This window comes from Vulpes lagopus, chromosome 10, assembly GCF_018345385.1.
Source record: "Vulpes lagopus strain Blue_001 chromosome 10, ASM1834538v1, whole genome shotgun sequence".
NCBI classification, from domain to species: domain Eukaryota; kingdom Metazoa; phylum Chordata; class Mammalia; order Carnivora; family Canidae; genus Vulpes; species Vulpes lagopus.
Window position 1 is genome coordinate 29800084 of NC_054833.1, and position 25034 is coordinate 29825117.

At 48.0% G+C, this 25034-nt stretch overlaps 1 protein-coding gene and 1 non-coding gene across 2 annotated transcripts in view; both read right to left on the minus strand.

The window, feature by feature from the left end:
* The window catches only part of NTM (neurotrimin), a 934119-nt gene extending 909737 nt beyond the window's left edge, over window positions 1-24382 (minus strand). Inside the window, exon 1 of the mRNA XM_041771468.1 lies at window positions 23988-24382. Within this exon, the coding sequence (XP_041627402.1) occupies window positions 23988-24069 (82 nt within the window). The 5' untranslated portion in view covers window positions 24070-24382. The remainder of the gene's footprint in view (window positions 1-23987) is intronic.
* LOC121501091 lies at window positions 9332-9455 on the minus strand. The gene has a single exon (XR_005990529.1). It is a non-coding gene; the product is annotated as a U6atac minor spliceosomal RNA (small nuclear RNA).
* Window positions 24383-25034: the final 652 nt, after the last annotated feature.

Sequence of the window (25034 nt, forward strand, 5' to 3'; positions counted from 1 at the left end):
CATATTCGTGGGTATGAATGATGACAGGGCACTGCTTCAGCAAGGGGTCGGGATATATATGCAGAGGGGCAGATAAAGGCAAGAAATGATATCAATCACAACACCTTGCCTCGATGTCTTATCAGTTTTACACGTTTGATACAATTGCAACTCCATTTAATCCTTACAGATTTTCACCATATTCGTTGGGTGGGACAGATATTGGCCTCATTTAAAAAAAAAATTAGTTATTTTGATTGAAGTATGGTTGGCACAATGCTACATGAGTTTCAGGTGTACAAGATGGTGACCCCACAACTCTATATGTGGTGTGGTGCTCACCACAAGGACAGCTACCACCTGTCACCATGCAACACTATTATGAAACCCTTGACTATTCCTCATGCTGTGCCATCCGTCCCCACGACGTATTCAGTCCTTAACTGGAAGCCTGTGACTCCATGGTGTAGATGAGAAGGGAAGTCCAATGTTTTGCCCAAAGTCTCATGGCCGATTGTGGCAACAATGGGACAACTGGTGAGCTTTCTTGACACGAGGAAAGAGACTCCCTTACGTGACCTCTTTCAGTGTGTTCATTCGGAGACTATTCTTGAGTGTTTGAAGAAGCACATGGATAGTTCCTGGCACGACTTACCCCTGGAGCGCTCCATGGTTCGTCACCTTTAGGAGCTACGAAACATGGCGTGACATTGGGCCTCTCGGGAAGTTGCCTTGGCCCTGGGAGTCCAAAGATATCAGAGTGTGTGTATCTCCCTGGAACTTTAAGCCACTAGGCATTTTTTTAAAGATAAATACAGGCAACCCAAGAAGAAGCTGGGTTGACATCTGGTGGTAGGGATAGGGGGTGGAGGACAAAGGAACAGAGGAAATCAGCCAGGCTTTATCAACTCCACCATGCCTTTCCCCTGGCGAGCAGCAGTGAGGTACCAGCCACTTGCCTCTTTACAGTTTTAACTAAAAGGAGCATTACAGAGGTGAATTAACATTTAAAAAGAATGTAAAAACTCAGAGCTGTTCTAATGATGATTAATGGAGAGCTATAAGGGGGCCATGACCTGCTAGTGTCATTAAATGGATTGGCAGGTTTCTGAGCATTAATTATAAATAGCCACAGGAGTTCTCCTGCTTCACAGAATGATGATAAATCCAAGTCTCTGAGAGAGAAGAAGAAAGGAAAGCAAAGAGGGGAAAAAAGTTTGCCTGTGAGTGTCTGCCTCTATGTTGCGGGGAGGGGAGCGAGCAGAGGGAATGAGATAAATGATAAATTAGACCCTGCCAGTCAATCACATTTTCTAAATGTTTTATGTCCCAAAAGCTATAAAAGCAATATTCCTTTCTGCCCTTATTGGAGCCATTTCTGTAGAGCAATCACATCAGTTTCCTTGGGGATTTCCGCTGAAATGTGCTTTGCCTTTTCTTTTTATATTTACTCTCCAGCCTGTGACCAAGGGAGGGTCAGAGTCCGCATACAAATGGGCAGGAGGGAGACCCAGTGACCAGGCGAGGCAGGCAGGGGGAGTGAGAGGCCCTTGCTGGGGGCCACGGCGCAGGTGCTTTCCGGCCGTCCAGTGATGATCCCGGGATGGTCGCAGGCCCAGGGCCCGGTGGGATGGACGGTGCGGACTCAGCACAAATTTTGCTGACTCTAGAGACCGCAAGCGTCATGAGGGCAAGGATGGATTTGGGGTCTGCGTCCTTCATCGCCAGAACCTAGCATGGTGCGCGGCCGTCACGGGCACCCCGGGACTTCCAGACAGAGAAGCATCGCAGTGTCTTTCCATGTGCGTGGCCTGTGCTGGGTGACAGCCGGAGCCGAGCTGGGCCATCCTGTCGAGGTGACTCCTCTCTCATCGACCTGTGACAAGACTCCTAAGGGTTTGCTTCCTAACCCTGGTGATGAGATGAAGACAGAGATGAGGCAGGGAGAGGGAGAGAGAAGGAGAGAGCTCTGGAAGAAAGAATGAATGAAAGAGCCCCCAACCCAGGATGTGGCATTAGGGACACTCCCGGACGACGTTGTATTTTTTGTGTCGTTACTTTTCAAGGCTTTCGGCTGCAAGTCATTATTTCAGCTGATTGGAAAGTGGTGTTGAAAGACCTGCTTCTCTGCTACAATTTTCTTCATATCCTATTAGTTGCAATACAATTACAGAGAATACATCAATTCCTGGCCTGCCCGCCGCTGCCGCCGGAGCCGCCTATTAAAAAGCGGCCTTATTAATGGAATTGTACATCTAGGATTAATCGGCTTGCGTTGGCCATTTACATTTCTCATTCCACAAGCACTTTTGTTTGCTTAATAGGCTGAAGGAGGTAGGAAATGACACAACAAAAGCCTCTCCCGATTGCCACGCGTATCACTGGTGGATTTAATGTCCCCTCCTCCTTTCATCCTCAAGTGCTGCATGGGGATAAGATCTGGCACATGCCACTAGGGAAAAGCAAGGCAGCAGCGACGCAGCGATTGGTGGGCCAAGCAGGAAGGAAGGTGGGCGGAGAGAGAGGCCAGAGCATGGTCTTTGCACGATGGGGACGGAGCACAGGCTCAGTTTTTCCCTCTACTCTCACAGGTTCGCCTGGGACGAAGGAGCCTGTGAGGATGAAGCCCAGGGAACAGGATCTCAGCAGCAGGGCAGGGCGGGAGGCGCACAGGGAGGCTGTCGAGCTGCTTCCATGGGACGGATGCACCCTCCCCTTGGCCACAAGTGACTTCAACGAGTCGTCCTTCATCCCGGAGGCTGTTTTTGTTAATCCTGGCCTGGCCTCCTGCCCATCACCACGTTCCTCCATCATTTCTCCTTAGGGCTTAGGGAACAGACTTAAGGCTGGAGGATTCCAAGTCACTCTGCTCTCAGGTCAAGCCAAGCACAACGTAACACGGAGGGGGGCATGGAGCGGGGAGATGGGGGGGCATCATATAAGACCGTTGGCTCCCTTTATCTCTGTTGGCGTGGATGACTTAGAGCTGACAGCTTGGGATTTCTCCCCAGAACTTAGAGAAGGAGAAAGAAGCACATCACGGCCGAATTCTTACATTCGATGGATTCCAAGAGACGAGGCACCAGGCAGCTGTCCGTAACAGCAGTCTGCCTGGAAAAGGATGTGCCAGAGAGAGAGAGATGCCAACCCATCTGAGTGAGGATCCCTGACTGCAGGGGAGTGGGGCTGAAGGCAACGTAGGAGGGCGGTGAGGATGCTCCAGGCCCTTCCTCACCCACCGGACTCTCCAAGGGCGGCGGCTTACACCTCCAACTCCTCCCACACACACTGGCCTACGGGGACTTCCAGGACATCAGAGAGGCTTGGGCACCCCAGCGAAAAGCTGCTCAAAAATAATACAACTTGGACCTTTTCATCAAACCTTATCTCCGGAGAGTTCAGCTGTTCCAGGACGAGGACTGTTGCCCCAGGAGGGCAACATCAAGCTTCCAGGAGGGAGGCCAGGTTGTTGATGGACCACAGCGGATTTCCTTTCTCCAGATGGGAGCCACACCTCCCAGCCGGGCGAGGTGCCCACCAGACCACCCTCTTCTCCTGTCCTCTCTCCAACCTGCTCCAGGAGGTCATGCTTATCAAAGCTCAACGTTCCTTCCGCCAGCGATGCTTTGTTGAAATTTGCTCCTCCCTTTGTCTCCGGCTGGCTCAGCCCATGACCCAGGGAGGTCCTGAGGCCTGAAACAGTGAACAGCTGCGGCGCATGCAGCCCAGACTCCCTTGCCAGCCGGGGGGGGGGGGGGGGCTCTGTGGTTGAACAGAGGGCTCCAGTCTCGGGGAGGGCGCTACCCCAGCAGCAGAGTCCATGTATGTTGGAGCGATGTAATATAGTATGACTTTTCGCTTTAATGGGATTTTTCTAGACCACTAAGAAAAAAAGACTCCATTAACCACACTACAAAGGCCTCTACTTATTAGTATTTTAGAACAGTGGCAAAACATTGCGTGAATCTAATTATTGCTGACAAATATGAAAATTGAAATCAAAGTTAAATTTTCAGCTACAGTGCCTCATATGCCAGCCTCCTCTGCCTGCAACTACTTCCCCAACACATTTATTCTTCCAATAGTTTCAGCAGAAGATTGGCTATTTCCCTCTTCCCCTATAATATCGCTTGCTTGCTTCCCCCAGTCCCTCAGCCTTCCCTGGCTCGGACCCTATATATTTTGAAGCATTAAATCTGACATATTCATCTTGGTGGCTGGCACTAGCTAACTAACTTCATGTTTACCTGTCACAGATACAGACACCGGCTGAGCAAGGTGCCGGGGAAGCTGCTTCCCTCTCCCCTACCCTCTCTCCCTCTGCCCCCAATCCTAGCCTCCTTCTTCTTCTTCTTCTTTTTTTTTTTTTTCCTGATAAAAGTCATTTGACTGATTTCAAATTCCTCGTGATATCAGGACAGAAAAAAAAAAAAAAAAAAGGACTTGTCAACACCTTTCTTTCTTTTTCCCTATTAAGCATACTGTAAAAATCAATCCCTTTTGTCACTTCACTCTGCTTGCGAGAATGTTTAATGGATGTCAAGGGAGCTAATGATCGCTGGTAGAAAATTCATTTTAGATTTGCTATTTATAAAGTACTCAGTACTCAGGTGGGAAATTAACATGAGGCAAGGAGTCGGGTGGGGTGGGGGAGGGCGAGAAATACAGAACTGGGGCCTGCCAGGCTGGCAGTGGCTTTGTGTGGGCGGCACCCGCCGCGTTCTGGGGGCAGAGGGCGCGTGTGCCAGGGATGCTGGGTGGGACAGGCTCGGGAAACATCCAGACCTGGGCGAGCCCATCTCTCCGAGCCAAAATTTCCTCAGCAGCAAAATCCGATCTACAACACCTAGCTCACAAGGTTGTAGAAAGGATTAAATAAAATATCACACATAAAACATTTACCAGTGCCTGGCACCGAGTACTAGGACATGTTTAATAAATGTTAAATTTCTTTCCCTGCAGCCCCAAAGCCCTGGGAGGGGATTGGGACTGAGCGGGTGGGAACAGATCTGCTTCAGGATCTGGCAGCGGCCAGCCCACACGAGCGCCCTGCGCGTTCCCTGGCACCTGCAGTGCCCGGGAGGCCAGTGGTTAGCGAGCATCAGAATTGCCCAGAGGGCTGCTGGGCCTCGTTTGGGAGCTTCTGAAAGTCGGTAGGCCTGGGGTGGGATCCGGGGACGTGCACTCCCGGTAGGTCCCCCGGTCTGGGGACACGCTTGGGGAACACCCAGGTGGGCATACAAACCCATGTGCCTCCGAAACGGCGTGGTGCCGCTGTGTGACCTGCGCCACCCAGACGGAGTGCGTCCCCACCCCTGGCTCGTCCCCACAACTGCAGACGGCACCAGGACCCAGAAACCTGAGGCAGATCACCAAGGGCTACTAAAATCATGGCCCGATTGTGCATCCCTGGCCATGAGCAGGAGAGGCAAGTGCTCAGGTTCCTGTCGTGGCTAGTGCAGGATGTGGCCAAGCCTCAGTTTCCCCCCTACATGGCTGGTGCCGGGAGTGCTCAGCTGGGCAGGTGCCTGCGGGCTCCGCAGGAGGCTCCAGTGGCCCAGGAGTCCAGGTCAGAAGGCCCTCAGCCGTGCACTTCTCCCTCCCCTGGCCGTCTGCTTGGCTACTTGTCTGTCTTGTTTGGATTAACCGCAAATCTCTGGTCACTCACTGTCCTAGCGCGGCTACCTGTGGGCCCAGCTTGAGTCCCAGGGGAGTTCCTGTTTGCGCTGCAGCCCGTTCCAGTGCGCCTGGCATTACACACAGTCATTGAGCTGCTAATTCATTGTCTAAGAAGTTGCTTTTCAGTTTCTGATTTTTCAATAATAGGCTTCTCACGAAGCCCTTAAGCTTCGGAAATAAGCCAAAAACTGCTTTTCCAGTCATTTACATAAACACAAGCGGATCAGGAGGGGGGAAATGGCATTGTTCGACCTGTGATCCCCGGGCTCGGGTTCCCCGGGTGGACGGCGCTGCGGGCGGCAGGTGGGCGCGGGGCGCGCGGCCTCCACCTGCCACCCGGGCCGCTGATACATCCTGAGATTTCTCCTGACGCCTCGGCTGCCGCCTCACCGGCCCCGGGTGGGTATTCTGGGCACCAGCAAATTGTTCTGTCAGCAAGCCGCTCCCTCAGCTGCATCTCGTTAGGGAGCCTGTCACTCACCTGCCAGGCCCAGCATCACAGCCCCGCCACGGAGGACGGAGGATGCAGTCACCTGGCACAGGTAAGGGGTGGCCTGGAAACTCTGCCCCCCAGGGACACAGCCCCAGGTCCCCGAAGCTCGCTCCAGGGTTCGGTGGTGGGGGATGTGGATTTGGGGCCTGGCCCTCCCTAGGGGTTCAGCTACTTCAAGAGGGAGGAACTTTCTGGCATGCGGGTCACTTTCAACCATCGTCATGTCTCTCTCTCCCCCCTCTGTCTTTTCAAATGTCGATTTTTACAAATAATCCAATGAGCCAGAAAGAACAGCCATTCATTTTCTTCCCGGACAACTCCTATTCTTCTGCATTAAAAAGTAAAGAAACAGATGACTGAAACTTCTACCTTTTAAGCACCTGATTCTGAGCAGGCTGTTTCCCTTCCGCACCAAGGCCTTAGGGGACACAAGGTAAGGTGCCGGATAAAACAGAACAGAAACAAGATGCCCAATTGAATTTGAAATTCGGATCAATGGCAAATATTTATTTATTTTTATTTTTTTTAGTGTAAGTATATGCTGTGCATAATAAAAAAAATTATTTGCTGCTTATCTAGAATTCAAATTTGTTGAGCGTCCTGGATTTTTTTATTTGTCAAATCTGGCAATCCGAGCAAAAGGGAATATTCAATGACTTACTTTATATATTCCCATCGCTTGCATAGCACCAAGTTTGCTTTGTCCTGATGTTTTGTTTTTGTTTTTTCCTGGGGTGGGCATATTCAAGAGAAACTGAGGGTAGAGAGGTGACTCCTCCCCTGCCCCCCACCCTGGGTCCCCTCCAGTCAGAGCTCGCTGCACCTATGTTCACCATTTCTCTAAGTCAGTGGTTCTCCAAATTTAGCATTTATTGAAGGGTTTATTGAAATGCACATAGCTAGGTTTCGGAAAGCCCTGGACTTTCTGATTCAAAGGCCACATTTGGACAGCCCTGACTCTAAGGACACTGTGTACCCCCTCCTCTTCCCCTTGGGCAGACTAGGAACAAGGAAACCACTCAGAGGGGTCCACTTAAAGGCTCAGGATAGAAACGAAGGGCTGGAGTAGGTCTCAAAAATCCTTGTTCTCCTTTTCAGCCTTTCAAATTCCTTCCCTGGCCCTGATTATTCCATCATTCCACCCTCAATATTGATGCAGATTCATACAGTGTTGCACTGGGTGAGTCCTGTGGGAAGGCCAACCCTGCCCGGGCGCAGCATGTGCAAAGGCCCTGTGCTGCGGCAGCGGGACATTAGTGTCCAGAGGCAGTGCCTGGGGCCTGCAGGGTGAAAGGGCAGAAGCAAGTGGGTGCCGGAGCCAGAGTAATAGAGAGCCTAGGGCAAGCTAGGGGAGGGATTTCCGTACCATGTTAAGGACCCTGGGCGTTTGTCTTGAAAGCCAGCCACGTGGAGCTAACGGATATTTTAAGAAAAGACTGAGGTGACAATTTTTTTTTGTTAAGCAATAATTAGTTATTAGCAAGAGAGAAGATGGACTCATCTGGGGAGGACCTGGTAGCAGGGGACCTATTTAGAGACGGCATTAGTTTAGCATGACGTGGCTTGAGCTCGAAGTGAGACAGGGCCACTGGGCAGGGGAGGAGGGACAGATATGGGAGGTCCCACGGAGGCCGCCCTGAACTGAGCCGTGAGTGGTTATAGGAGCGGGAGGGGGGGAGTGCGGGTGCAGGGGACAGGGGGCAGAGGGGAAGTGCAGTCCCCGGGTTTCATAAACATAATTCAGTGAAACATGGAAGCTACATTCCAAGGAAGTTTAAATTTCCTATTTTACAGATGCAGAAAACAAGGGCTCTGGGAAGAATATTCGATTCCAAAAGTTAATGGCAGGGCTGGGGTGAGAGAGAACATTCTGACGGCAGAGTAGACTTCATGTGGACGCACTTTGCAAACCGTGAACGTGTAACTGTGTCTCGTGTAATTCCCTTGAGAGTTAGCCCAAGCAAGGAGCTGGGGGTGAGCCCGAGTTTGAGAGATGGTCGGCTACTATCTCCTCAACGGTAGGACCAGAACCATGGGAACAGATGGAGACATCAAGAAGGAGCGGGTCAGACTGCCTCTTAGCGTCCAGAGGGAAGAGGATGCCACGAGGAAAGGAGGAGACTTTGTGATCCTGAGTCAAAATCAGCATTTTGCCCATTCCACAAGTCACTGTGTTTAGTCTTTTCTGCCTTCTGGGAAATGCAGCCCACAGGTTTATAGACACGTATGTGAACATGTACACACGTGTGTGCGAACACACATCTTCCCCGGATTACGCTCAGTGAAAATCACAGCTGTTGAATGCAGACTCCTTTGCCTTCCTATAACCAAGCCGGAAGGCTTGCCCAAATCTATGCTGTGCGAGGACAGTTGATTTTCGCTTTTTTCATTTGTCTTTATCAGAGCAACTTACATACAACATAAAATCTACCCTTTTAACCATTTTAAATGTACAAGTCACTGGCATCAAGTACATTCACGCCGTTGTGCAACCAGCATCACCATCCATCTCTAGAACGCTTGCACCATCCCAAAGAGAAATTTTACCCATTAAACAACTCTCCATTTCTTCCTCCCTACAGCTGCCAGAAACTTCTATTTTCCATCTCTATGAATTTGCCTATTCTAGGGACCTCACATAAGAGGAATCATACAATATTTGTCCTTTCATGTCTGACTTCTTTCACTTAGCATTGTGTTTTCAAGCTTCATCCATGCTGCAGCGTGTGTCACAATTTCATTCATTAATTCCATTCAGGCAAGATAATACTTGATTGTACGCACACGTCGTATTTTATCCATTCATCCACTGATGGACACTTGGGTTGTTTCCACCTTTTGCCCATTGTGAATAAGGCTGCTGCGCACATGGCTGCACAAATACCTGAATCCCTGCTTTCAAATTTTTGTGTTTTTATGGTAAATACCTAGAAGTGAAATTACTAGATCGTATCATAATTCCATTTTCAATTTTGGGACGAACCACCACACTGCTTCCCCCAATGGTTGTACCACTTTACTTGCCCCCCAGCAATGCAGAGGGGGATTCCAATTCAATTTCCCCATATCTTCACCAACATTTTTTAGTTTCCTTTTTAAATTTCTTAACAGCAGCCATCCTAATGCGTGTAAAGTGGTGTCTCATTGTGGTTTTGATTTGCGTTTCCCTAATGACAGTTTGACAACCTATGGTTAGATGCCACAAAGTAGGTGGTGATACCTTAATCACGTGTGTATTGTGGGGATCCAAGGGCTTCCATCCTTGTCGAGGGGAGATCTAACATTCCTTCCTGCCACACAAAATGCTAATTGTCTCCTAACATTCGTCTTCCTCTTCCTCCATGATAATAAGCCCCCGAATTTTTCTGGGCGCATGGTCATCCAAAGGGGATGATGCATTTCCCATCACGGCACCTAAATGTAGCAGGGTAACTAAGTTCTGTCCACAGGCATTTGGAGAAGAGTGCCGTATGTGGGCTTCCAGGAAGGAACATGCTTTGGGAGACAGCACACTGGGAGACAGCATCCTGTCCCTTCTTCACCGACCCTTTCGTCCCACTGCTGGGCACACAGATGCTGCCATCTTAGACCACAGGGCCAAAGATGTGGCCTGTACAACAGATCCGAACCACAGAAAGGATGGGGTTCCTCAATTTAGAAGACATTACACCAGCCATGAAAAGACAGAGAGGAATGTTTCTGTGGCCACACAGAAAATGTCTTATTTAAGCCACTTTTATTGTGTAGTTTCTATCATTTGCAGGTGAATCCAATCATAGTGGGAATTCTCAAATAAGTTTCTCTTCTTTAATATATGTAGTAATGCAATTTGTCTTTCTCCTTGTACTCAAGACTCATACTTTTACCAGTGCTCAAGATTTGCCACCCTTCTCACCCTCTCATATTTACTAGAGGACCTCACTTGGTAAGATATCTCCTGGGTCTTTCATCCTTCCCCTTAACGAGCACCTGACCTTCAGGATTCAGAGAACTCTTTCCCATCTTATAAAAACAACATCCTCTTCAATTGCAATTCCCCCTTGTTTCCCCATTTCCTCCCTCTTTTTTTTTCTTAACGACAGCAATAACAACAACCAAAAAAATAACTTTTTGAAATAATTGTCCACATTTTCTATATTCTCACCTTACTTTTGTTCCCCACATTAAGGGCTCCACCCCACAGAACTGCTCTCCCAAGAGGATAGAAGATATTTTTGTCACTAAGTATAATCTCACTTGATCCTTTAGTAGCATTTGACACTGTTATTGTTCCTGCCTTCTCCAGACACATCTTTTGACCTTGATGGCATCATGCTCTCCTGGCTTTTCTCCTATGTTTTTGACCACCTCTTGTCAGTTATCTTCCCAAGATCTCTTCTCTTCCCAAATTTTGGGTACTAGTTATCTAGTTTGTATTCTCTACTCTTCTCCTGGGTAATTAATTGTATCTGTGTCACAGACTATCTTTGTTGAGGCTCAAAGTTCTCTCCAGAGTTCCAGATCAGTGTGTAACTTCATATTGGATAGAACTTTGTACATGCCTACCATTAGGCATCTTCAAACACTGTGGCCCAAACTGCATCACCACCATTTCCCTCAAACCCACCTAAGCATCATTTACCCCAAAATGAAAAGTTTTCTTTCACTTCCCCTTATTACTTATCATCTTCTTTCTTCTCCATCTCTAAGTCACAACCCTTCTACCTCCATAACACTTGACTACTCCCATATCTCCCTATTTCTGCAGCGCTCACCCTGGTTAACTTATGCTTGATTGGCTGCAGCATCTTCTAGAAGGCTCCCTTTTCCTCTAGTCTTGCCCCTATTTTAATTCATTTTCCACACTGTCACTGGAACCATATTTTAACATTTTTAAGTAACCCAAATAACCTTACTTAACAAGTAAAACTGCAAAGCTGACCATGTTACTATCTGCATGCAATCCAACATAATTTCTTCTCTCAATATAAAATATTTAATAGGAAACCTAAGGCTATTCAAGCTCTGACCTCTGCCTACATCTCTACCTATATATCTTGTCTTTCTACCTACCTCCTTTCCCCATCCCTTTGAGCCCCCAAACCACACAAACACACTCCATCTAGCTGGATTGGATATTGGATTCCTGCATTCCTACCATGCTCTTCTGACTCTAGGCCTTAGCATGTGCCATATCTTATTTGTAACATTTATTTCTCCTCTTACTTGGTTATATCTAGTCACCTTTGTGTCTCAGCTTTCACTTCTCTTCGTTCTAGAAGATTTTTCCAACCTGAAAAGTCTCATAGATGCTGCCATAGGCAAACAACACTCGCTTTTATCTCAACACTTACCATTTTGTATTGAATTGTCTACTTCATTGAGTATAAGAACTATGTTTTGTTGTTGTTTATGGCTAGCATACAGTAGGGTCTGAATAAATCATTCTGGAGTGGATGAAATATAAGTGTAAGTAAGAACTTGGCCATACCCTTGGGTCTATTATTGAAATATAAATGTAAATAAGAACTGGCCATGTCCTTGGTGCTATTATGTTGCTTTTTTTAAATCATTCTGATGTAGAGATTATATATCTAAATCATCTGAGGAAGACACAAAGCTGGTGGTGACAACTTATCAGAATCCAAAAATAATCTCAGTGTATTTAAATAAAGGACTCAAAGGAATAAAATTTCAAATACTTAGAAGAAACATTTATTTAAAAAAAAATTTTATTTTATTATTTATTCATGACAGACACAGAGAGAGAGAGAGAGAGACAGAGAGAGAGAGAGACACAGACAGAGGGAGAAGCAGGCTCCATGCAGGAAGCCTGAGGCAGGACTTGATCCTGGGACTCCAGGATCATGCCCTGGGCTAAAGGCAGGCACTAAACTCCTGAGCCACCCAGGGATCCCCAGAAGAAACATTTAAAGAAAGTTAAATATAAGCAAGAATAAGAGAGGTTTTATATAGTAGCATTTTGGTCATCACAATGACCAAATCACATCAATATGAGCCAATAGGGTAGTATCTCTGAAAAAATAAAAGAAAATAATACAATAATAAAGTGAACCTATGTAACCATACAGTCCAAAATGTGGTAGGTAATAGTCTATGCTCCACTTTACCATCAAACTACATTTAGGAGAATTTGTATGGTAATGCCTTTTAGTGGATCATTATCAAACTGGAGCATGTTCAGAAGATAAGGATCCAGATGATTAATGGTTTAAAGGTTATGCCATATGATAATCATAAGAAGGAGCTAAGAATGTCAAGATAAGTAGTGTTTGTGATAACCATCTTTTAGAAAGAAGATCACACAATATTACTTATATTTTTGAGCAGCTCTAATTGACAGAAGTTAGAAAGAGGCAAATTTTTGCTCAGCATAGATCCATTAGGATTATATTCATCTGTGAGTAACAGAAACCTAATTAAATAAGTTTTTTTCTCATAAGTGATAGTGAGTATGGGAACATGTATCCTAGTGCTAGTACAACTGCTATGTCATCTTGAACCCAAGGTCCTTTAATTAGATTGAGCCATATGAAATTGCCTATATTCAACTATTTTTGATTTACCAAATAGCTAAGTCCATTTGGTTCAGCCTAAAAGTTTCCTTCTTTGTCAATCTTTTTTTTCTTTTTAAGTATGCTCCATGCCCAGTGTGGAACCCAATACCAGGCTTGAACTCACAACCCTGAGATCAAAACCTGAGCTGAGATCAAGAGCCAGATGTTTAACTGACTGAGCCACTCAGGTGCCCCTTGCCATTCTTTATATGTATTGTTTATTCTCCTGTTTTCAAGCTGTTTCCTGGACCTCTAGGTAGTATCCTATTCTCTGAGTCAAGGAGAAGCAGCAATGGTAAGGTTGAGAAAGCTCAGGCTTCCTGAGTATGATCCTCAAAACCCCAAGTAAACTTGTGCTTATATTCCATTTCCCTGAACTGCATTACATGACCATATTCAGCTATAAGGGAATTTTGGTGACGAATATTTTGAACAGGCACGTTGCTGCCCTGAACAAATTTAGAGCACTGTTTATACAGAGAAAGGATAATAATTGATTTGGAGGCGATACCGAAAGTCCTTGCCAAAAAAGTATTTTCTCACAGAGTTTATCCACTATGAAAAGTGGTGCTAATATCATTTATTCTCCATTGTATCTACACAATAGAATTATCTGTAGTTATTTCGAAGTACAAAAGACTCTGCCCTATACTGACCTCTTCAATGTGAATTTCTGTGAGTCATCCCTGGGCATCTGCTCATAATAAACTCCACAGGTGATTTCAATAGGCAGCCAGAACTGGGGACCACAACGCAGGTGGTTAGTGTCTGCTCACTGGGAATCTCTGGAGTTGTTGGGCATAAATTGGTGAAAATCATTCAGACGGGATCATTGTCTTAGGGGAGAGGCTGAGAATACTCCATGATATCTCACAACTCTAGGAATCTGTGAAAAAGCTTTTGTATTTGATGATTGAATTATTTTGGCCTTGACAAGTCTTCAGCAGTGCAAGAAAGTAATGAAAAAAATGGTGACAAGGCATTTAGATCCTTCTATTAAGATGTGTTGGGGGGAAAGAAAGGAGAGATGTAGAACAATTAATTAATTTTTATTTGTTTGTTTTCAAAATTAGCAAAATGGTTTATCCAACTGCAGAGTTCTATGCGTCACTGGTTACATTGAGAAAAAAGCTGTCAATTAACCTTTTCCATGTCTGGGATGAGTTTCTCCTTGACTGTTTAGGAGGAGAGCCAAATGACCTAGTGGTCAACTTTGTGGAAGAGAGATAAAGTAGATCCGAAGAAGAAGTAGATCTGAAGATAAGAAACATTTGAGCACTTCATCTTCTACAACTAAATACAATCCATCCAGTCACTTCCCCAGTTTTTTTAGATCCAAATTTCCCATCTGTGTTGCTTCTCCTGATGCCAATGTACTTTCAGATAGCCACCTTGTTCCTCCACTCATCTGATCTACTGACCATTAGAGTGGCTATTTTCTGCTCTTGGGTAAGTTTAATCATAAATATTGATCTCATCCACCACACCCCAGGTGCCTACAGCATAAGATTTATGACTGATTATCACCAGAAGGGATTGCTGAAATATGGGATCACAGATTCAGAGTCCCAAAAATATTTTTCAGGAAAAAAAGGTAGTAATTGAATCTGATAAGATAATTTCAGATAGGGTAAGTTCTGAGGCCAGGTTGTTGTATACATAGCAAAACACCACAAGCATAGGATAAGAAAGGGTTGAATTGACAACAGCTCCTGAAAAAAACTAAAGGGACCTTATGGCACTTCCCCTCTGTCTTTCCCTCTCTCTGTCCTTTCTTTCCAGCCATAAATGCTGGGTGTTGAATTTGTGCCAAGTGTTTTGCTAGGTTCCCTGGGAAATAAAGATACATAAGGCAGCCCTTGACCTCTAGGAGCTCAGAGACTGGTAGGGGAAGATAGACATGTGAGCATGTAACTACACAGTGTGTGGTGAATGTTAAGAATAGAGGTAAGGTCAAGAGAAATGGAGGCATAAAGGATGAAATGAGAGACTTCAGAAGGATGCTGAGCTTGGAATTTTTTCTTGAATTATAACAAGTGTTTTTGAGGTAGACTAGGACGGCACTCAGCAGAGGGAGCAGTGTGCACACATGCTGGGAGGAAGGAGCCCTCGAGCAGCCCATGGAACAGGAGTGCAGAGGATTAGGAGAGGCTGGCAAACCTAGGTCAGACCTGTAGGGTTTCCAATACCTTCCCAAAGGGCTAAGACTTCATCTTCTTTGGATTTGGAACCAGAAGGGTCCATATTCTATAATATTTTGGGCTCCTCAGAGCACACTGGGATAAGACTTTAAGAAGAATACAAAGTAACCAGAACAATCTTTGAGAAAAGCAATCAGCACCCTCTCTATGGATGATAATATAGAAAATAGGAAAAATGCTTGGGATAATTAACCTTGTGGGGAGAAAATTTGAGGAAGGAGAGGAGGGAATGTTTCTTTCAAATATTTAAAGAAAAGTAATGTTGAAGAAGGATTAGACTTGTCCTGTGGGTGATAGTATTCATATCAATCATAATACTATTAGGTAATAATTATTGAGAACCTACTATGTGCTAAGCAATGCTCCAAGCACCTTATCTGCAGCAACTTATTTAATCCTCATAACAGCCTTAAAGCTAAGTCTCATAATTATCTCCATTTTATAGAAGAGGAAAGAGAATCACAGAGGTTGACTGAATCGCATAAGGTTTCAAACTAGGGAGTGGTGGAGCCAGGGTTTGGACCCAGGCAATCCAGCCACTGTGTGATAATCTCTCTCTAGACCTAGAGCAAATGGCTGGAATCTATAAGAAGACAGATTCTCTTTCTCCTTTGCCTTCCTCCTCTTCCCGTCTTCCTGAAATCCAACAGTCAGGTACAATAGACCATCTGGAGAGATGCATGTTCCCTCTTATTAGAGACAGACGCTAGGGGACCACTGCAGCTTTATTGCTGAGGTATCAGAGCTCCTAGAGAGGGACTGAAAGAAGTCATCTGGAAAGTTCCTCTGGGCTTGAGCTGGGTGTGACCCTGAGCAGTGTGAACACTCTGGGGAGCCTTCAATGTGAGTACTTTCTGAATTACTCAAAGACTGCCCTGGGCACAAATTTCCAGGGTAGCTCTGTTCCCCATGGCCCTTGTATCCTGCAGATCCATCAAAACAGACCAAATTTTCACTCTTGCGTGTACTGCAGCAAATGACCTGGCTTGGGGGGTGGAACCAGCATCACTTCTGCCTAATGCATGAGCTGCACAATTGTCATTGTGGTTCTCAGCATTGGGCCTTTGGTTGCCACTGACAAGGAGAGCAATGGAAGCAACACTCCTGGGTCACTGACTCTCGGGGACAGGAAGGGGGAGACTGAGCAGAAGAGAAAATGCAAATCTTCACACTAAGGAATGGGGCTTCTTCCAAGATTCACCATCATTTAGCACTCTCTAAATCCAGCTCTAACACGTTCTTTCTTGACCCACATTCAAGTGATCCTGAATTTCCCTTATTAGACGGATTGGTTAAGAATCCTTATCATTCCTGATACCCTCTACCTAAAATGCTGTGACTAGTTAGTCCTTTCCTCCCATCCTTTCCTCCCTTGCCTTATAAAGATATACATGCATATATGGATATGTGATATAGTAGATATGAATTGGTATGTAGGGTTTGCACGCACACACACCATTCACACATTCTGACTTTGGTCATCTGTCTGTGACTATGTCTATATTCTTAGCTTCCTGCAAACAGAAACTACTTCTGAATACTTTCTTCTAGCGTCACTCTCTTTCAAGTGCTATACTCAAAAAGACTATTTGCAGAATTGCAAAATGTTGAACTTGAAATGAAACTTGCAAACATTTCAGTCCAACTTCTATATTTTAGAGATGTGGAAACTAAGGCTCATATAGAGGAAGTGTCTTACCCAAGATCATAGAACATTTCAGATGACTGTAGAGGTACAATTTTTAAACTTGACCACCTATTAGAACCTCTAACAGAGCTCTGAATAAGATTGATGATGAAGTTCTGATTTTGTTCACCTGGGAAAGGGTTCAGTCATTGGTATTTTTATAAATCTCCTCAGGCACTTGAATACACCAAGTTTGAGAACCACAGATATAGGGAATGAAAATATTGCAGATAAATACACATTGAACGTACCCCCGAGGACCAGAGGTCAGGAGATCCCAACTGCTGTGGGCTGCTTGACTTGGAAGAATCAGGATCCATGACAAAGGCAGTTATCTGTTCTCCTACAGGAGAAAAGCTAATAACAATCATCACCACCACTATGGGAATGCAGATAGAAGCAGCCAGATAGGCAATCATCTCAGAGCATTCCGGACTCAGCTAGTACAGTGTGAGCCTAAAGAGAAGCTATATTCCCTCTTGTACATATGGCTGAAAAGACAAGTTGATGGATTGGAAGAAGGCTTGTGCCCCAACTGACGTATATGACCAGAGGAGAACAAATAAATCATGATGCATTTTTATTATTCTCAGAACCCTAAGTTGGGTATGATGAGTGGGTAGCAAGTCAAAGGGTTCTCATAAGGGAGATCATCTTAGATTTACCCTGAGTTATGAATCCTTCACAGAGGTCCCCTGCACAGCATTTGCCCCATGCAGACTAGCTGCCAGAGGCAAAGCCTTTCCTGGTTTTATATAAGCTCCCCCCACCGCTCCCCCATCCCCGCTCTGCTTACCTTCTTTGGTCCTCTAATTCCGTGCAGAAGGCAGGGCAAAAAGGAGCTGGGGAGGCTACCAGACAGGTGGCATTGTGCCAAGAATCAGTTAATAACTTGAATGACAAAAGACAATTGTCACAAGGCCAACTAACTTACGCCAGCTTTCATCATCCATGTACTAACTGAGGGCACATCAAACATGCATGAGGCCCTTCTTGGCAGGAGACGGCAGGGAGGAGCAAAGGCAGCACCTCTCATCTGTTGTTAACCCAGGACTAGAGCCATGCACCCTTTCCCAGTGCTCTCCAGGTGGAACAGTGATCAAGGGTTAGTTGCTCCCTTGCTGCCCGCCCTCATTTCTGCCAGAAACCAGAAGCTGTGTCGTTCACTCTCCCGCTTGCTTCTGGCACTCCTTGTTGGTGCTTCTGAGCACTATTAAAAAGGATGGCAAACCAAGCCAAATCTTGGAAATTCTACTGTGCCTTTGGTCTCATCCTTTAGTTTGTTTTAGTCACCAACATATTTATTCCCACCACCTACGACTTCACACGGAACATAATAAACATTCAATAAACGCTGGGTGATCCAACCAATAAACACAGAGACAGCTACGGGCTGTGTTGGGTTAGAGTTTGGTCGTAGCACCACCAAGACTAAGCAAAGGCAGCCCCTCCAGGGAGTGAATCTGAATGAACCATTGAAGCCAAAACCAGCCAGTTCTTTGAACAGTCTTTTATAACTGTGAAGGCAATACTCTTAGAGAAGAAAAAAAAAAAAAACAAAAAAACCCCTCAAATTTAGTAACCTAAGATGTCCTTAGTAACAGTGCTAAAGAATGTGTTTTCCAATATTTGATTTCTTAGCTTGACAGTCTCTCTTGAAATATTCTCTTCTCAGCACCGAAAATGTGAATCTTTGTTGGTTTGTTTTGCAGTTTGCAAATGACTTACAGAGTTCTTCTGGCAGGGTTTCTGTTTTCCTTCTTGCAAATAAACAAAAGGCCATCTCTCTAATATGACTTAGGTGGGAGTATCTGTGATCTGTTGTGGTTTTGGAAGGAGGAGAAAAGGGGAAGAGGACAGGAGGGGAAAGTAGAAAGGAAAATGGGAACAGGCAGGGTATAGAAGCTGAGCAAAATGCAGGCAAGTGGCAAAGGTAAATCGGATATGGAAAATTGGAGTGGCAGGGATATCGCAGGGCTGAGCACTCTGCAATCAATCAACGGGGTCCCGGGTAGCCTTGCTAAGGATGCCGGAAACTGCCCACCAGTTCACTGGTTCCCCCTCCCCCCCGCGATGCCCTATCATCTTGGCTCCTTGTGAACTGGGAAGACAGACTTTCCCTCCTTCTCTTGGGCAAGCCTGCATGAAGCGGAGCAACCCCTGCCAGCATGACCTAGATCTGTCAACTGATCAATTATTGTTCCCGTGGAGGAGAAGGAAGAATGAAAGGAGGAAAGAGAAAGGGAAATGGAGAAAAACAGAAAAGGGGGAGAGAGGGCAGGAGGCAGGAGGGGGAGAGGGATGGGGAGACAGAGGAGGAGCGGGAAGGTGCAGGAACACACAGATCCTTTAAGTCTAAGCAGTTGATAGCCCGAGCAGGCTTCCTCTAGAAGGTTGCATAAATAAACGCAGAAATACAGAAAATAAAATCTAAGACTCTCAGAGATTATTGACCAAATTCGCAGTCAAGGTGGAGGATTGAGTCCTCTCTTTCCCACTTTTTCTTTCTGATCCAAACTAGAGCTCTTTTTTAACCTTCCAAAACTAGCTCCAGCTTTCTTCTCCGCCACCTCCTCTCTGCCACCGGCCCAGCCAGCATGGCACCTCCGTTGGCAAGTGGGTGGGGGGCAGGCCTCCTTCATGCTCCTTCCAAAGCCCCTCTGCCTTTCCCCAGTGCCCTTGCTAGTGGAACTGAGTGGAAGCATCCACCACCAAGGGAGGGAGGCTGCAATGGCGCCACTAGACCCCATTTGACCCTTATGCCATCGATCACTCTATTTTTGCATGTTTTCATCTTTTATGTTTAATTTGTTTTATTGAATTTCAAATGACTATAGACATAAAGTAAACATTTAACAAGCCAATAGAGCAGAAAGGAAGTAAACTGCATAAATACAACCAGTCTCAGCATGGAGTTCCACTTAGCGCCACATGTTTGGAGCGTTAAGAGCATTAATGAGTCCTTACAGCACCCAGGGGAGTTGCCCCCCAGCCTGGCAGGCAGGTGGGGAGACAGGCGCACAGAGGGAAAGATTTTCCCCTACAGAAAACATAGGGGACTTTGAGCTCAGATGGACCTGCTCCCCACCGAGGCTTGTGCAGGCCACCAGAACTGGCTTGAAACCCGGAGGGCACGCGCATGAGAGGCTTTGGAGAGTCTGGAGGCCCTCTGCTGAGGTCAAAATAAAGCAGAATTTGATTGCATCTTTGGTTTTCTGGGTGGTGCGTGGGAGCAGGTCGTGAACTCCAAACCCATAACAACCCGGAACAGAGCCCCCTCTCAGACATGACATCCTGCCTCCCCCCAAAGCGTGTTCATCCTGAACAGACAGACACGAAAAGATGCTGCGGATCTTTCTAGCACAGGTGTCCCAAACACACCAGAGGCATGTGGCTCATACTGATTTAGAAATATCCTCCTTCCTTAGGATATTAAGAGGGATCACCGCATCCCAGTGGATAAACTGTGGCCGAAGGCCCCCAGTTGTTGGGCCCTCTGTGAGCAGTGGGCCATCCCGCCCGAGTCACTGTAACTCTGGGCCACCAGAATGCAGGCATGCTGAGGACGGAGCCAGACATTCCAGAGCACAGCCCCTGAGCAGGGAGGCAGGAGAGCCAGCTCGTCAAGGACCCACCCCTAATACCAGCATTGTGGGAGAGGCCTGCTGAGAATCCCCAGAGGTCGCGGCGAGGCGTCCAGCTCCTAGGAAGGCATTACTGGACCTATATTCGGCTTTACCAGTGTCAGGAAGGAGCAACCAGCACCTGGACGAGGCTGTGCACCTGGGAACTGGAGCTGCAATCCCAAGAACGGTCTTTATGCGGCAAGACCTGCTGGTGGGTTCTGGGTGTTCCCAGGTCCCCTTGGTGAACCGCTCACAAGACCATCACCGAGCATGAAGGACGAAGGTGAGTGCATGTGTTACGCTGCGCACGCCTTGCCTCTAACTTGCCCCAAGTTGCCAGCTCCAAGCCTGACAGCCAGGGTTTACTTTGTGAGGCTCCTCTCTCTCTCTCTCTTTATTATTATTATTATTATTATTATTATTATTATTTTGGCTGTGCTTGCAAGTGCCCACAATGCTTACATCAGGCCCAGGGGCCCATCATCACACATTGATTTTTCACTTTGCCAGTAAACGCGGTGCATGGCCTCATCTGCCTCCCTCGCACCCCTGAAGCATCACCCAACTCAGGCTCCTGCTGGAACTCAAATGTAGGTTTCCGGTGAGCGGCAGGAAGTTGGCTCATCTGCCAGCTGAACAGTGTCCGAGTGAAGGAGGGCGAGAGCTTGGCCCCAGGGTCCCCTTCCCTCTCCTCTGCCCCTTTGGGTCTCAGGGGGCCCGAATACACGTTGATGTGGGACGTGGGGAGATGAGAGAAAATGTGGAAGGTAAGACAGGAACCTAGCCAAGCTCAGGCAAGGTGTTGAAGGGAGCATTCATCCTTCGAAGGAGGACTGGCCGGGTTTCTAGAAAGAGAAAGGCTGCAGCACCACCAGCCATTCCTTTCAGAGCCTCCCGGTGGCAGGAGGTGGGCGGTGTGCTGAGAAGGACAGCCGCCTAATCCAGCCTCCCGGCTCCTGTTCCCAGGGAAGAGGAGCTGCTGGTTAATCAACCCTGGGGCATCTTAGGGCCGGAGCCCCAGGGCGCTAATCACCCCCTCCCCGCCCCCCGCCCGGCACTAATCAGCGCTGATTCCCTTGGAAATTCCCTCCCCCTCTAATCTGGATCTGGGCGGCCAGTGGCTGGGGTGGGGGCACAGGGGGTGGGGGAGGAGAGGGGTCCCTAATCCGCCACTAGCTCCGGACACCTTTTTAAAAAAAAAAAAAAAAAAAAAAAAGGCAAGAAACCCAGGAAGTGGCAGCTCTAGGAAGAGCTGGCTTAAAACAAAAACAGAGCAGAAAAAATTGCCTTGGAATGTGCCCTGCATTCCAACTAGTCCCCCGGGTCAGGGCAGTAGGGGTGGCTACTGCAGCCAGACCCCGCTGCCTCAGTCTCTCCTAAGTTTGACTTGAAGAGATAGTGGGGACACCAGCTTCCAGCCCCCAGAGGGAAACCAGACGGCACCTTTGCCTGCCCGGCTGGCGTGTGCGGGTGTGGGGGGTGTCTTTGCGGGTTCGTCGTCCTTAAAACTGGACAGCCTGCCTCCTGGGGATGCAGTGGAGCCTGCTCACCGCTGGCTCGAGGTGGGGAGCACAGGTCTCCGGGGACAATGTCAGATTTGGTGGGATGTGAGATGGTTATGATACTCACCACCCGGGGCCCTACTGCACGGGAGGACCAAGACCATGAAATCTGACTTTGCCCTGGGGCATCTGGGATCTGCCACTTTCTACGCGTCTATGCAAGGATGAGTCCAAGTATGAGCAAATATTATGCTTCCCTGCATTTATTTCTGATGGGGGAAAAAAAATCACGTATGCTAATTTATATGTAAATTCAGTATGGCCCTGGGGCTCCTGGCTTGCTGCCAGTGGGGCCGCTGAAGGTGGAAGTTTGGCCATTGTCTCCAGTTCCACGTAGAGAGAGGAGAGACGTGGACCTGAGGACAGATGGGGGTTCCCGAGGGCCCGGTCCCCTCCCCTCCCCTTCCCCTGACCCTTCACTCTACCCTCTGCCTGCTTAGTTTTCAGGTCTGTGGTTAGCTTGGGAGAAGGCCGGCCCTGCCTCAGTTTCCCCGCTGCGAGTGTCGGAGCGCTGCTCTGACCAGGGGAGCCCCCCAGGGGCCCCGATCACGCAGGGCGCGCACCCTCCCCTGCACACACATGCACACACACTTACATGCGCACACGCACTATTGCTGCTCCCTATTACGTAAGAGGAGTCAGCCCAGGATGCCTCCAAGTTGGCTCCTTTGCTCCTCCACGCACCAAGGCCCCTGTGGGAGAGGACAGAGATGCCAGGGCCGGCGCCCCTCAGAGGCTGAGGGCAGCAGACCATATCCACGCTCAGGCCACCCCTGCAAAATGCACCTCCTGAACTTCCTGGGGTCGGACTCGCGTCCCTGCAGCCCCCTTGCCTTGCTCCTTGAGCCCCAGCCAAGGGGACACACGCACCTGCCTCTCCCGGCCAGGCGCCCCCTGCCCACCCCACATGGGTCCGCACAGTGCATGCTGCAGCCTATGTCCAGGGGCCACAGCAGCCCCCAGAGCCTGCCCTCGGAGGGGGGTCAGCAGGACCGGAGCGGGGACACCGGGCGAGAGCTGAGAAGTCCATACTGCGGGATGAGGAGGGGCCAGGTGGCTGGAGCTCCCCATCCTCTCTGGCCCCCTGAGCCCGAACTTTCCTCTGGGAATACAAGGTGCGGGGCTGAGCTCCGCCTGGGATCCCGGCTGCAGCTGGGCTGGACCACCCAGGGAAAGTTCCCTGCCAGCCCCCAGCCCAGGGACTCCGGGCGCCTTTCCTATGAAAAGGGCAAGTGAGACCCTCCAGAGGAGGGTAGGTGCGGGCCGCAGGTGAGCAGACGGGCCCAGGAACGTCAGCCGGGGCGAACGCGGGGCCACAGGGTGCAGCAGATGGACAGGAGCTTGAGGCCGCGTCCAAAGGCACCCAGGACAGCCCGCCCTGGCCAGGACGGGGTGGGGGGGGGCAAGCCCTCCCCAGCTGCCTGCCGCCCCAGGGCCTCGGCTCTCCCCCACCCGGATAAATAAACACCAAATTAGCATTGACTCTTCTTGCCTCTCTCCCTTCAACTTGGAAAATCTTTCCCCCAATTCCGGTCCCCCCCCCCCAGTGCTCCCACTGCCTTTTATCAGCTGGCTACCCTCCCCCCCAGCCCGGCCGCCAGCCCCCACCGCCAACACACCCCCAGACACATCCAGAACTAACACAGTTGTCCGCCGCTGCCGCAAATTGATTCATCCCTCGGAGCTGGGTCTGCGACCAGAACCTCGCAGGGTGCACGGTTACCTGATTTTTCCTAGCCTGCATTTTTCCAGCCGCTCCTTTTAGAAGCTTTGCAAGTTTACCGGCCGATATTTAAAGTTTCCTCTCGTAATTCCTTCCCGGTTACACAAGCAACACATTAGCAGCCCCGGCTGCCCTCCGGGTCTGTGATCTCCCCCCACCGCTCCCGTGTGCGCTCCGTGGTGCATGTGTGCAAGAATGCACAGAGAGCCGGGGAGACCGGCACGCAGCCCCGCACCTCGCCCGAGCCCCAGCCACATTTTACTTATGCATATACATTCCCCCATTCCGGCAGCAGCCAGAATCGAATCAATATTCTCACAGCCTGCTCGGGAGAATGAAGTCCCAGCCATGCTGTGTAAACGCTCTCGCCTCCACCTGCAAACCGTGCAGCACAGCCGAGACTCAGGAGCCTGCGGATCCTATAAAGCACCCTGTGCGATGCCTGGGTCTACGGTAGGCAAATCGATAGCAAGCTCTTACCTTGAAAGAGAAACAGAGCCGCCAGCCCCGTGAAGATTGCCCAAGAGATAGAATTGTGCATTTTTGCCTGGATGGTTTTCATGATTTTTTTTTTCTTCTTCTTCTTCTTCTTTTTCTTCTTTCTTGTCAGGTTCGGTTTTTTCTTTCTGTCTTTCCTGACAGATTGCGTTGCTCTCAAGCTGTTGGAAGGAGATTTAAATCCACTGTTTTGCTTGAAGGACACAAGAAAGCCGAGGGTGTGAGAGAGTGTGACTTCTCAGTAATTATCTCTACTCATACTCTGGCACTGAGACACATCGTACAATCTGGCCCTGGACAGCCCTCCTACAAGCTGCAATCATTGGTTCTAATCCAAGGATTGACAGAGCTACAACACACGCGCGCCGGCACAGGCACACGCGCACACACACACACACACTCGCTCAGGAATCATTTACTGGGCAAATCAGGCTAGCTGATTAAAGAGACAGGAGCCCGGAGAGATGGGATGATAAATGCCACTTTGCCCCTTCTATATTACTTTCATTTTTTAAACTGACAGTCTCAGAGCCCCAAGCATCAAAAAAATCCCTTTCCTTCTGGCATTCCCTGGCCTCTGGAACTCAGATTCCCCGTGCACTGGAAAAATCCCATAGCCGGCAACGGCTTACGGGAAATTTTAAAGGGATATTTTCATGCTCAGTGAAACTTGCAAAGATGAGTCAAATTCCATTTGTTGGTACCTATTTTCCTCTCCGATGAAAATATCATTCAGTGACAGATTTTTTTTTTCTCTCTCTCTCTCTCTCATGGCTCACCTTTCCCCAATCAACCCCCGACTTAGTTGCTTTGGAAAATAATAAAGAATTTCCTATTTTCCTGTGCCATCCCTCCTGTTTCAGAATTCTTGTATGACTCGTCTTTTTCGTTCCCTTCGTTTATTTCCTGAAGTCCTCGGTGTGTGTACGATGCCAGGGAGAATACTATGGGCAAGGATGAGGCTTCTGAGGTCTTTGGGGAGCTGCAGTCTGAATAAGGAGAAGCTCCTCCAAGAGCGAACAAGAGATG